Source organism: Ranitomeya variabilis, chromosome 4 (assembly GCF_051348905.1).
Source record: "Ranitomeya variabilis isolate aRanVar5 chromosome 4, aRanVar5.hap1, whole genome shotgun sequence".
Classification (NCBI taxonomy): domain Eukaryota; kingdom Metazoa; phylum Chordata; class Amphibia; order Anura; family Dendrobatidae; genus Ranitomeya; species Ranitomeya variabilis.
In genome coordinates, this window is record NC_135235.1 from 195757325 (window position 1) to 195771258 (window position 13934).

The window sequence follows — 13934 nt, forward strand, 5'->3', positions numbered from 1 at the left end:
TCGTTATTTGGACACAATATAACCAGCAGATAAGAGCTACACTTTGTCCTCTTTGCCACATGTGCATTATGTTATGTAAGTGCTCTAATATCCGCAATGAAGAACGTCAGTCCAGCCAGTACGCTAGGAAGTGGTCATTTAGTAAATCATTACTATACAAGCAAAACAGATTTTGCAAATTTTAAAGCCTGGGGTTTATGGAAAAATGTCTTACATGGGCAAATAAAGATGCATTTATGGCAACTTGTTTTTGCCAGCAGTCTTCTGATTTTTAGAATTTAGCATCGTCTACCTGACACTCTGAGTGATTGGTGCATTCTTTATCATGACGGCGTCATGCACCTCAATAACTGATAAATATAGCCGGCACAGGCCACATCTGGTCTAGCTCCGCCGTGTCTAGAATGGAGTTGCTTCTGTGAGGCATGATGTCAAGGGAAAGGGAGGAGCCTCATGGATAGAGATGTGAGGGGAAAATGAGAGATGTCAGGGGGAAAATGAGAGAAGTGAGGTGCTGTGCAGTATGAGGCTGTGCATAGGGAAGAGTGTGGCACTGCATGTGGAGGCCAAATTCACACGTTCAGTATTTGGTCAGTATCTTACCTCGGTATTTATAAGCCAAAACCACGAGTGGGAGTAAAATACAGAAGTGGTGACATGTTCATAATAAACGTTTCCTCTGATTGTTTTACTCCAAGTTTTAGGTAAAAATACTGACCAAAAAACATGTGAACGAGGTCTAATGCAGGAGGAGATGACAATCCGGTGTATATACTACATACAGCGGAGATGGCATACAGGTATATACTATATACAAGGGAGATGACATACAGGTATATACTATATACTGAAGGAGATGACATACAGGTATATACTGTATACAGAAGGAGATGACATACAGGTATACACTATATACAGGAGGAAATGACATACAGGTATATTCTATATACAGGGGGAGATGACATACAGTTATATACTATATACAGGGGGAAATGACACACAGATATATACTATATACAGGAGGAGATGACACACATGTATATACAGGAGGAGATGACATACAGGTATATACTGTATACAGGAGGAGATGACACACAGGTATATACTATATACAGGAGGAGATGACACACAGGTTTATACAGGAGGAGATGACATACAGGTATATACTGTATACAGGAGGAGATGACAAACAGGTACATACTATATACAGGAGGAGATGACACACAGGTATATACTATATACAGGAGGAGATGACACACAGGTATATACTATATACAGGAGGAGATGACACACAGGTACATACTATATACAGGAGGAGATGACATACAGGGGAGATTACATACAGGTATATGCTATATACAGGAGGAGATGACATACAGGTATATACTGTATACAGGAGGAGATGACACACAGGTATATACTATATACAGGAGGGGATGACACACAGGTATATACTGTATACAGGAGGAGATGACACACAGGTATATACTATATACAGGAGGAGATGACAAACAGGTATATACAGGAGGAAATGACACACAGGTACCTACTATATACAGGAGAAGATGACATACAGGGGAGATTACATACAGGTATATGCTATATACAGGGGAGGTGACACAGGTACATACTATATACATGGGAGATGACATATTTTACCGCAGTATTTATAAGCCAAATCCATGAGTGGGAGAAAAATACAGACTTGGTGACATGTTTCTAATAAACGTTTCCTCTGATTGTTTTACTCCAAGTTTTAGCTTACAAATACTGAGGTAAAAATACTGACCAAATAACATGTGAACGAGGTCTAATACAGGAGGAGATGACATACAGGTATATACTATATACAGGAGGAGATGACATACAGGTATATGCTGTATACAGGAGGAGATGACACACAGGTATATACTATATACAGGAGGGGATGACACACAGGTATATACTGTATACAGGAGGAGATGACACACAGGTATATACTATATACAGGAGGAGATGACACACAGGTATATACTATATACAGGAGGAGATGACACACAGGTACATATACTATATACAGGAGAAGATGACATACAGGGGAGATTACATACAGGTATATGCTATATACAGGAGGAGATGACATACAGGTATATACTATATACAGGAGGAGATGACATACAGATATATACTATACACAGGAGGAGATGGCACACAGGTATATACTATATACAGGAGGGGATGACACACAGGTATATACTGTATACAGGAGGAGATGACACACAGGTATATACTATATACAGGAGGAGATGATACACAGGTATATACAGGAGGAGATGACACACAGGTATATACTGTATACAGGAGGAGATGACACACAGGTATATACTATATACAGGAGGAGATGACACACAGGTATATACTATATACAGGAGGAGATAACACACAGGTATATACTATATACAGGAGGAGATGACACACCGTTTTTTTGGGCCTTGCAGCGCCGTTTACGGCTGTCTGCATGGTCTCCGTGAGAGTGCAGCTCACCCTGTAGTCTGTGTGCAGCCACAGCCGGTTGTATTCAGCTCAGGCTGCGTCACTGCCTCATACCATAAAATCCATTGTCCTTTTTTGCTAATCGTGCAGCCTGCTGCACATTTTTTCAAATAATTCCTATTAGTGGCTTTCCACCCGTATTTAGCTAAATTGTGGAAAAACACTACATAGGATAACCTAGAGGAGGTTTTTTGGGCCTTGCAGCGCCATTTAAGGCTGTCTGCACGGTCTCCGTGTGACTGCAGCTCGCCCTGTAGTCGGTTCTGCAAAAAAAAAAAAATAATAATAAAGTTCACCAAACACACCACTTTACAGTTGTGTAGGCCACATTAGCTCATATTAAAGTCTAGTCCACACTTTAGAAAATTAGTGTTTCTTATACCTGTTAGGAGCTGTTCAGGAATAAGCACACTAAGCCCTTAGTACTTTTCTGCTTATCTTTATCAGTCAACCAAGATGAAGAGAGCAGGGAGTAAGGCACGTGGGCGCAGAGCAGGGAGAGGACGTGGGGATTCTGTGCCTGCTGCGGGCACCGGTGACTCATCATCACCCAATTTCAGCAGGGAACAGTCCTTCATGCGCAGCTTTGTCGGAGAGCGCTGTACACCGCTGCTGCGTGAAGACCAAATTGAAGCCGTTGTCGGATGGATGGCAGCTAACGCATCGACTTCAATTAGTGCCACATCCTCTCAGGCACAGAGCACTGGAGAGCACCCATCTGTCTCTTCACCACCTGCCAAATTGCCCAGGCTTTCAGAGAGCCCAGAACAGGAGCCGTCTCTACTTCTGTTCTCTGAATCTCTTGGCTTGGAAACAGGGGGCCAGCCAAGCAGCATTGGAGAAATGGAAGACGAGGCAGTGTGCCTTGATGCACAACAGCTTTGTCTCTCTGACTCTGAAGAGGCGGGTGGGCCAGTGCCTCCGGTCACCACACCGCAGTACGCATCTGATGATGACTCTCAGGTGCCACTTTCTGGTGCATGCTCTGCTGCTGAGACTACCCAGGAGGAGCAGTTGGTGGCAGAGGGTAGTGTAGATGATGAGGTCCTTGACCCATCGTGGCGTGAGGTACAGGAAGGTGGTGGGAGCAGCTCTGAGGAAGAGATTCCCCGAACGGGCCAAAGAGGGAGGGGGAAGACTGCGGAGCCTGTAGCCTCCACTTCGGCACCCGTTAGGAGCATGCCTCTTCCAAAAGGCAAAAAGGGCGCTCCCAAGACTTGCAGTGCCTGGTCCTTTTTTGACACAGTTGCAGATGACATTTGCTTTGTCAAATGCAAGGTGTGTCATCATAAAATCAAAAGAGGGAGAAATGTCAGCAACCTCAATACCTAAAATATGTGGAAACATGTACGGACCAGGCACGCGGTGGAGTTACAAAAACACACTGAAGACCTAGGCCAACCAACAGCGGCAGCTACCACCTCTTCAGCTCATGTTGCCTCTTCCTCCAGCTCACAAACAGCTGGTTCGGCTGCCTCCCAGAATCGCCATGGAAGAACCTCTGGCACTGTTGTCCAGAGACCCACTGTAATTCCACCCACAGCACCATGTTCCCAGTCATCCTCACACTCCCAGCCCAGTCTACAGCCATCGGTAGTACAGGCATGGGAGAAAAGGCGGCCATTCTCGGCAAACCACCCCCGAGCATAGGCTCTGAATGCTGGCATTGCAAAACTACTGTCCCTTGAAATGCTGTCATTCAGGCTGGTGGAGACTGACAGCTTCCGTGACTTGATGGCATTGGCAGTCCCACAGTACAATGTGCCCAGCCGCTTTTATTTCAGCAGGCAAGCCATCCCTGCCCTGCACAAGCATGTTGAGGGACACATAAAACACGTGCTACTGAACGCCATCAGTAGCAAGGTCCACCTCACCACCGATGCGTGGACCAGTCACCATGGACAGGGGCGATACCTTTCCCTCACTGCCCATTGGGTTAATGTTGTTGAGCCGGGTACAGATCGTGCGAGTGGCGCAGGACGTGTCCTGCCCACTCCAAGGATTGCAGGAATCCAGTCTGTACGCATTGACTCCTCCTCATACACAAGTTCCTCAGAATTATCGCTGCAGAAGCCGTCACAGTCCACCTCCACATGGACCCGTGAACGTTTACCTGTTACGACCGACATGAGCACAGCCGTGGCCAAACGTCAACAGGCCGTCTTGAAATTAATTTCTTTGGGGAATCGAAGCCACACAGCGCAGGAGCTCTGGAATGCCATCAAGCAGGAGAGCGATGTGTGGTTTGTGCCAGCGAATCTCCAGCCAGGCATGGTAGTGTGTGACAATGGCCGAAATCTGGTGGCAGCTCTGGGCCTCGGCAACCTCACTCACATCCCATGTCTGGCACATGTGCTCAACTTGGTCGTGCAGAGTTTTTTGAGGGACTATCCGGATCTTGATGCACTGCTGCACAAGGTCCGCCTAGAGTGTGCTCACTTGCGGCGTTCCAGCACGGCAAGATCGCGCATTGCAGCTCTGCAGCTCCGATTCCGCCTTCCGGAACATCGCATCATATGTGACCTACCTACCAGGTGAAATTCCACGTTACATATGTTGGAGCGGTTGTGTGAGCAGCAGCAAGCAGTAATGGAGTACCAGCTGCATCAGGCGCAAAGAAGTCGCACTCCGCGCCGTTCAGACTTCACAACCACAGAGTGGGCCACTATGAAGGACGTCTGCCAGGTTTTGCGTCCCTTCGATTATTCCACGTGGATGGCGAGTGCAGATGATGCACTAGTCAGCATGACTGTCCCCCTTATCTGCCTGCTTCAACAAACACTGCAAGCGCTAAGGGATGATGTTGTGGAAGAGGTGGAGGATGAGGAGTCACTATTTCCATCAGCTTCTGGACAGTCAGCGCCACGTGGTTCCTCACAAAGGCGTAGGCAGGGGACACTTTGTGAGGAGGATGAGGAGGAGTCAATGGAGGAGGAAGACATCCATCCAGAGGAGGGAGGTACACAGTTGTCCAGTAGTCAGTGTGTACAGCGAGGGTGGGGTGATGAAGAGCGGGCAGATATCACGCCTCAATCAGGGGACAGCGTTTCTTGGCCAGTTGGCAGTCTGCAGCACATGGTTGATTACATGCTGCAGTGCCTGAGAAACGACCGCCGCATCACCCACATTTTCAACATGGCTGATTATTGGGTGTACACCCTCCTCGATCCTCGCTACCGGGACAACGTACAAAGCCTCATCACACCGTTGAACCGGGAGCGTAAAATGCGGGAGTACCAAGACACACTGGTGAATTCCATCATCTTCTCCATTCCAAGTGAGAGAAGTGCTGCTAGTGCATTACAAAGCAGCTCAGTGCGTCGAGGCAGTGGAGGAGGCTCTACACAAAGAGGGAGCAGAAGCAGTGCCTCTGCCCAAGGCAAGACCAGTATGGCCTAACTGTGGCACAGTTTTGTGTGCCCGCCACAAATGTCTACACCATCACAGGCGGCTCCAGTCAGCAGGAGGCAACGGTTCCGTCAGATGGTGACAGACTACATGTCTTGCCCTCTTACTGTACTCCCAGACGGCTCTTCCCCTTTCAAGTTTTGGGTCTCTAAGCTGTATACATGGCCAGAGCTAAGCCAGTATGCATTGGAGGTGCTGGCTTGCCCTGCGGCTAGTGTATTATCGGAACGCGTCTTTAGTGCTGCAGGTGGTGTACTAACAGACCGTCGCATGCGACTATCCTCCGATAACATTGACTGGCTTACTTTTCTGAAAATGAACCAGGCCTGGATCTCGCAGGAATTTGCCACTCCTCTTCCTGACTAAATAATTGGGTGAATGTCTACAGTATCCAGGTCTCCTGTTGTGTTCACCTTCTACCACCTGAACTGTAATTCCTGGGCTCCAACACCGCCAGTTGAGGCTCAGAAGTGCAGGCTGAACAGTCAAAACATACGACCCAGTGTTATTGGGTTTCAGTAACGTCAGCTGATCCCCAGCTGTGTAGCCGGCAATGTGTCCTGCGACCACCATGCTGACACAACAACTGAAATTTAAGGGAACCTGTCCCCCCCCCCCCCAGGAGTTTGTTACTGAAAGAGCCACCTTGTGCAGCAGTAATGCTGCACAAGGAAAAGGTAGCTCTTTTAGTTTAGCTCCTTGCACACGCAGAACTTGACACTTATAAAATGTGTCCACTGATACCGTAAAACCGTCCCGGAGGTGGGACTTTCCTTCGTAATGTGACGCAGCACAGCCGTCATTCCTACCCCCTTGGTGCCGTGCGCCGCCTCCTCAGCGTTGTTTAATTCTGTCCCGGAGCCTGCGCTGTTATGTTATCCCTTGGCCAGGCACACTTAGCGCTGCCTGTCTTCTGACATCATTTGGTGTCAGGCTGGCTGCGCCTGTGCGGCCGCGCTGCCCGAGATCCCGCCTCGCAGTGTCTTCTGATTTAATCACACTGCGGGCCTGGGATCCATGGGCATGCTCATTGAGGAGTTTAGGACCTGCGATGACGTCGCGGTTTGTGATTGGTTGCGTGAGCGGTCACATGAGCGGCACGCGACCAATCACAAGCCGCGACGTCATCGAGGGTCCTAAACTCCTCATTCTTAGGAACGGAGGCTGCCGGTTACAATCGGTAAGATCCAGGGGCCGCCGGACGGGTGAGTATATCCATATTTTTTATTTTCATTTTTTATTTTTTACATGAATATGGATCCCAGGGCCTGAAGGAGAGTTTCCTCTCCTTCAGACCCTGGGAACCATCCAGGATAGCTTCCGATACTTGTGTCCCATTGACTTGTATTGGTATCGGGTATCGGTATCGGCGATATCCGATATTTTTCGGGTATCGGCCGATACTATCCGATACCGATACTTTCAAGTATCGGAAGGTATCGCTCAACACTACTCAACACTAGTCAGGTCATTTAAACGTTACAGAAGGGGGTTCAATGCTTAGCAGTGGAAATTCACACGAACTTACAGTACGTAACGGTATATTATAAGAATATATCCTACAGCTTTGTATGGGACCATGCAGAGCTCACCCCAGAACTACTTTTTAAGTAAGGTTGTTCAATTAAGACAAGTCTACTAAGCTTAATTCTGATGAAGTACTCAATATTCATTAACAATTAATAGACACTGTAAAGTAGGCAGAATTTCTGATATTGTTTTCTACAAATAAGCTTTTATTGATGACGTCTTATCAGTATGTGTAATAACTGGCAGTGCTGTAGATGTTGCCTTCTGCTGGACACAAAAGTGATGACCCTACATTGATTAACGCATCTGACAGAGCATTAGTAAAAAAAAATCTCACAAGGTCACAGTCCTACTCATAAATAAGTAAAAAATTGGCAAAGTGAAGGAATCTAATGAATCTTTTGAACATTACATTGTGAGCTCTTGACTTTGATGGCTTATTACAACAGACACTATATAGAGTCTGCCTATGGGGAGTGCATTATACTATATGGAGGCCTATGGGAGTGCATTATACTATATGGAGGCTATCTAGGGGGTAATCATACAGTTTGGAGATTACAGTGACTGGTCCATCATACAGTGTTGGAGCCATCAAACAGTTTGGGGGCTACTAAGAGGTTAGTGAGGTGTTCATTATACTGTGTATAAGAGAGCATCATACTGTGTATAGGGGAGCTGTACACAGGGAGACTCGGGTCATTATTAAATGTAAAGTGTGCACTTATTGTTATATGGGAACTCAGGTGTCTGGCTGACACCTCTTCATTACTAAACCTAGGGCTGGGTGTCAGCGACAGCTGCTGACACCAACTCCTAATCACATTACTCTGATTCGACTGCACCAGTGCATCGGGAAGAGCCTGGACTAAGTGCCAGAATTGCAGCTTCAAGTATGAAGTGCAATTTCTGGGGTAGCTGAGGACTGGTTATTTTAGTCTAGGACGGGGCAAATAAGCATGAAAAAGAAGGGGTTGAACAAGGAAATTACATCACAAAACTTTTTTATTTTTTTCAAATCTCTTTAATTAGCTCCAAAAAGCATTCATTGCTGTACAAAAATGCGTGCAAAAAACTAGGCAAAACTGTGTGGTTTGCTGCCAAGAGATGCAGAAGCCTTGCAGAAATTTCTGCAAGCAAACACTCAACGTGCGCACATACCCTTAGAGGGGTATTCTACCCTGAAACATTTATCTATCAACCAGCTGATCAATGTTTAGCCATAGGGTGTCTGACTTCTGGGACCCCAAACGACCACTAGAACAGATGACCTCATTTCGCCAAGCTGGAAGACCGTTTCTAGAAGAAGAGCACAACTACACTGTGTGCAAAATTATTAGGCAAGTTGTATTTTGAGCACATGATACTTTTTATACATGTTGTCCTACTCCAAGCTATTCTGGCTTGAGAGCCAACTACCAATTAAGTAAATCAAGTGATGTGCATCTCTGTAATGAGGAGAGGTGTTGTCTAATGACATCAAAACCCTATATAAGGTGTGCTTAATTATTAGGCAACTTCCTTTCCTTTGGCAAAATGGGTCAGAAGAGAGATTTGACGGGCTCTGAAAAGTCCAAAATTGTGAGATGTCTTGCAGAGGGATGCAGCAGTCTTGAAATTGCCAAACTTTTGAAGCATGATCACCGAACAATCAAGCGTTTCATGGCAAATAGCCAACAGGGTCGCAAGAAGCGTATTGGGCAAAAAAGGCGCAAAATAACTGCCCATGAATTGAGGAAAATCAAGCGTGAAGCTGCCAAGATGCCATTTGCCACCAGTTTTGCCATATTTCAGAGCTGCAACGTTAATGGAGTAACAAAAAGCACAAGGTGTGCGATACTCAGGGACATGGCCAAGGTAAGGAAGGCTGAAAAACGATCACCTTTGAACAAGAAACATAAGATAAAACGTCAAGACTGGGCCAAGAAATATCTTACGACTGACTTTTCAAAGGTTTTATGGACTGATGAAATGAGAGTGACTCTGGATGGGCCAAATGGATGGGCCAAAGGCTGGATCAGTAAAGGGCAGAGAGCTCCACTCTGATTCAGATGCCAGCAAGGTGGAGGTGGGGTACTGGTATGGGCTGGTATCATCAAAGATGAACTTGTGGGACCTTTTCGGGTTGAGGATGGAGTGAAGCTCAACTTCCAGACCTACTGCCAGTTTCTGGAAGCAACTTCTTCCAAGCAGTGGTACAGGAAGAAGTCAGTATCTTTCAAGAAAAACATGATTTTCATGCAGGACAATGCTCCATCACAGGCCTCCAACTACTCCACAGCATGGCTGGCCAGTAAAGGTCTCGAAGAAGAAAAAATAATGACATGGCCCCCTTGTTCACCTGATCTGTGCCCCAAAGAGAACCTGTGGTCCCTCATAAAATGTGAGATCTACAGGGAGGGAAAACAGTACACCTCTTGGAACAGTGTCTGGGAGGCTGTGGTGGCTGCTGCACGCAATGTTGATCGTAAACGGATCAAGCAACTGACAGAATCTATGGATGGAGGCTGCTGAGTGTCATCATAAAGAAAGGCGGCTATATTGGTCACTAATTTTTTTGGGTTTTGTTTTTGCATGTCAGAAATGTTTATTTCTAAATTTTGTGCAGTTATATTGGTTTACCTGGTGAAAATTAAACAGGTGAGATGGGAATATATTTGGTTTTTATTAAGTTGCCTAATAATTCTGCACAGTATTAGTTACCTACACAAACAGATATCCTCCTAAGATAGCCAAATCTAAAAAAAAAAACCACTCCAACTTCCAAAAATATTAAGTTTGATATTTGAGTCTTTCTGGTTGATTGAGAACATAGTTGTTGATCAATAATAAAAATAATCCTCTAAAATACAACTTGCCTAATAATTCTGCACACAGTGTAGGTTTGCAAACACACATTTCCCCTATTGCTCTATGTAAAAATCAGCGGCACTAATTAGAACAGCCAAGCACAGTGCTCAGATATTTCCAGTGGATTGATGGTGACAAATGCTCCCACCTGGACTCAAGAATGAGTCCTCGCCCATTTTTATTGGTTATCATTCAGAATTTTGACTATGTTGAAAACTAATCCTATTTTATTTTCAAAACTGAGATATTACTGCCCACTGTAGATGGGTGTCTATAAAATAAGTAATGTGCATTGGTTTCTTTGTACATGGTGGCTTATCCTTAGAATGAGATGGGAATATATATGTCCATGAACATTACTAATCCCTAATGTTCTCTATTTTGGTGCTAAATTGAAAAATGAAGTTTTTTTTCTTACTTTTTTTTTGGTGAATTTTTCATTAATGGGATATACTTAACTCAAAACAGTCCTTGACTTTTCTCTATAAATCTGTGTTTGGCCGATGTTATGTAATGCAATATGTTTGTCTCTTGATTAGGCCTCATTCAGTAGTACGAGTGCAGTCTGTGGTTTTCACAGATATTACTCGTACCTTTGATAGTCTCTAGCAGTCCACAGAAAATTGTGGAGACGACCGATTTTGATCGAAGGTCAGGTTAAAATCGGCAATGCAAGTCTTTGGGTTAGTGAAAAAATCGGACCGCTTTCGGTTAACATCTGAGTGCGGTTCAGTTTTTACAAACATACAGAAAGGAGAAACTTATTTTCTTTTCTCCACGTTTGGGGACAAAAAAACTGGTTACACTTGGACCAATGTCTGATCAAAATGATCGATCTGTTTTTCTCATACGTGAGAAAGTCAGATATCCAAATAAGGCCTTAAGGTGAAGCACATGATAGGTCTAACAACATCTTGTTGGGAATGAATGTCATCTCACTTAATGTTGGCTTCTCATATTTCTTGATCTCCACCGTGATATCAGGCCTAGGGCTATTGTGTGTAGTCTTTTAGACAATGAAAATGCTGATAATTTTATTTGACCTGTTTTGTTGATTTTCAGCTTTCTTAGTAATGAGATGTGGGCCTGGGCACTATTACCGATTTTTCTAGCAGTATTTGCCACAGCTGGAATATGGGTGGTGTAAGTTGTTTTACTGTGAAGTTTATCTATGTAGCTGTACACTACACTTTTTTGCTTCTTGTTGACTCCTATTTCTCTAGATTCTTCTATATTTCAAATTGTTCTTCTATCCTGCCTTGAATCCTATTTTAATTTATCTCAATCTCAATAGGTTCTAAATTATTTACTTAATAACTACTTGATATAGCTTTATGATGGCCAAGCATTGGCTGACAGTTGCTTTCAATATGATTAGTACATAATAGTCTTTAGAAAGAAAGAAAACTTTATAAAACTTCTAAAGTAATGCCCCTGTGTCATCTTAGTCTTCTCCCAAATTAACCCCTATTAAAAAATGTCCACTGGTGGATTTTTCCTTCCACATCAGGAAAAAAAAAACAGAGCATGTCAACGAGCCATTGATGGATGGTGTACCTTTTCTCGTCCTCCATAAGTGCAACAGATGCAGTCCAGCTCACCTTGATTGAGGCTTTCAATAATTTTTGGCACAAAAATGCCACCCATGTGTCCAAACACTATATAGAAAATACAAAATTTTCCTTCCGATTCATGATTAAAATTTTTTTTTTCAAAATGTTAATTCCATATCTTAAAAATTATCACTCACTATGAATCCAAGAAAATAAAATATAATTTACTACAAGTTTTAGACTAAAAGAAGTCCTTAATCATGGAAGAGTAAGTGGCCATTTTCAGAACAGGGAAATTGAGACTGATCGGGAAAAAAAGGCTCAGATGACAAAGAGATGTTGTGTCAGAAAGTGGGTCCAGAACGTCTAAAAACTATATACTAGTAAGTTGCCCATACCATCTATACAAACTATTTAGTACTGATTTATATAGAAAGTGGTTAACTCTTTTAGGTGAGAATATGCTGGACGGAAATTTAAGGGTATATCTTTTTTTTACATTAAGTTAGTCCAAAGCCATGATCTGCATGAAATAAGAATATCCGTATTACGATCTACTGCCACTCCAATGCCGCTTCTTCCCATTGGTCTTCGTTGACATGACTCTGGTTGTGAGATCCGTTTACAGCATAAGACTACTGTAGACAATCATTAGTCTCGGCAATGTTGTACCTTCAACGTCTTTGGACTTTGCAGGCTCAGCCATATTAACAAAGGTGGAGCAACACAAGGCAAGTAATGCTGATATTCTTATTTTCAGATAAACATGCCTTTGGGCAAACTTAATATAAATCCTACACTCCCTTTAAGATCATACTGGTATGACTTGTACATTGAGCATAATAAGACAGTATGGCTACTGGCACACCGCATTTTATTATGTAATTTCTCATCAACATTTGGAGCTCACTCTCAGGAAAAGAAAAAGTCTGAATGCTCTGAATATACAAAAAAAAATAGACATAGAAATATAAACACAAAAACTATTTGATGCCTAAGGGGAAAATGTTCTTAAAATATTTTCCTTTGTTTAAAATGATATAGGTTTCCAAACCAATTTTAAGGGGTTCTCTAGAAAAAGGGGAAAAAAAAAGAAAATGACAGTGATCATGTGCAGTGGGATGCTCCGCTACTGTGACCTGGAGATAACCAAGTCACAGCAGCAGAGCTTCCTGCTGCACATGATCACCAGGATTTGCCCTACTAATATTTTAGAACAGGTTTCTTTTCAGTGTAAAAGACAGTGGCTATTTTATCATACTGCAGTGATTATCTCTGTAGATAATTAAACACTTTTAGGAATATATTCATTGTTACGGAACCCCCCCAGCACCCAGAATATATTGTGCAGGTATATGTATGTATAATAGGTTCCATGTGAGATGCATGTCCCTAATGCATCAGCCCACAGGCTGCGCCCCTGGACAGAGGGGACAAGATATCCCCCTTCTGACCTCCCCCACCTTTGTAATTCCCACAGTAAATATCGGCAGACTCTGGCCACCTGCGGCTATTGTAATGTATGTCTGGCCTGCTGATTTTCAATTGGCCCGCCCTCTGTATCTGTGTGATATATTCTGTGTCCTGTGAGTAAAGTGTTGACACACTGGAAATACGTGGAGAAGCAGTGATCTTTTATATGCACCCATGTAACCAAGCAATTCCAGCCAGCGTCCTTCATTCAGACTCCAGCCAAAGCAGAGTGGACCTCCTGAAACACGGGGTGGTACTGAAAGAGGTACTCCAGCACGGTAGACCCCGTTACACTGGTGGCAGACAGCAGGATGTGATACCCCATCTACAGGAGGAAAAGAATGAATGTAAAACAACTACCAGAAGTTAAAGAGGACTACATTAAAAGATCTGGTGGAAGCCCGAGGGTTAATCGCCAGCAACAAAACAAAAGCGGATTTGATAGCAGCCATCATGGAACATGACAGTGCAGCACCCCCCAATGTGAACGTGGAGGAGACTGAATTCCAGAGGGAGGTAAAGAACAGACTGGCGTTCTATGGCCCAAACCCTGCAGTAGAGATCATACGAGAGGTGATGGCTGATGTG

General features: G+C 44.0%; 1 protein-coding gene across 1 annotated transcript in view; it reads left to right on the forward strand.

The window, feature by feature from the left end:
* Positions 1-13934, forward strand: part of TMEM150B (transmembrane protein 150B) — a 125432-nt gene that overhangs the window by 88456 nt on the left and 23042 nt on the right. The window contains exon 3 of the mRNA XM_077259542.1: positions 11383-11463. Within this exon, the coding sequence (XP_077115657.1) occupies positions 11399-11463 (65 nt within the window). The 5' untranslated portion in view covers positions 11383-11398. The remainder of the gene's footprint in view (positions 1-11382; positions 11464-13934) is intronic.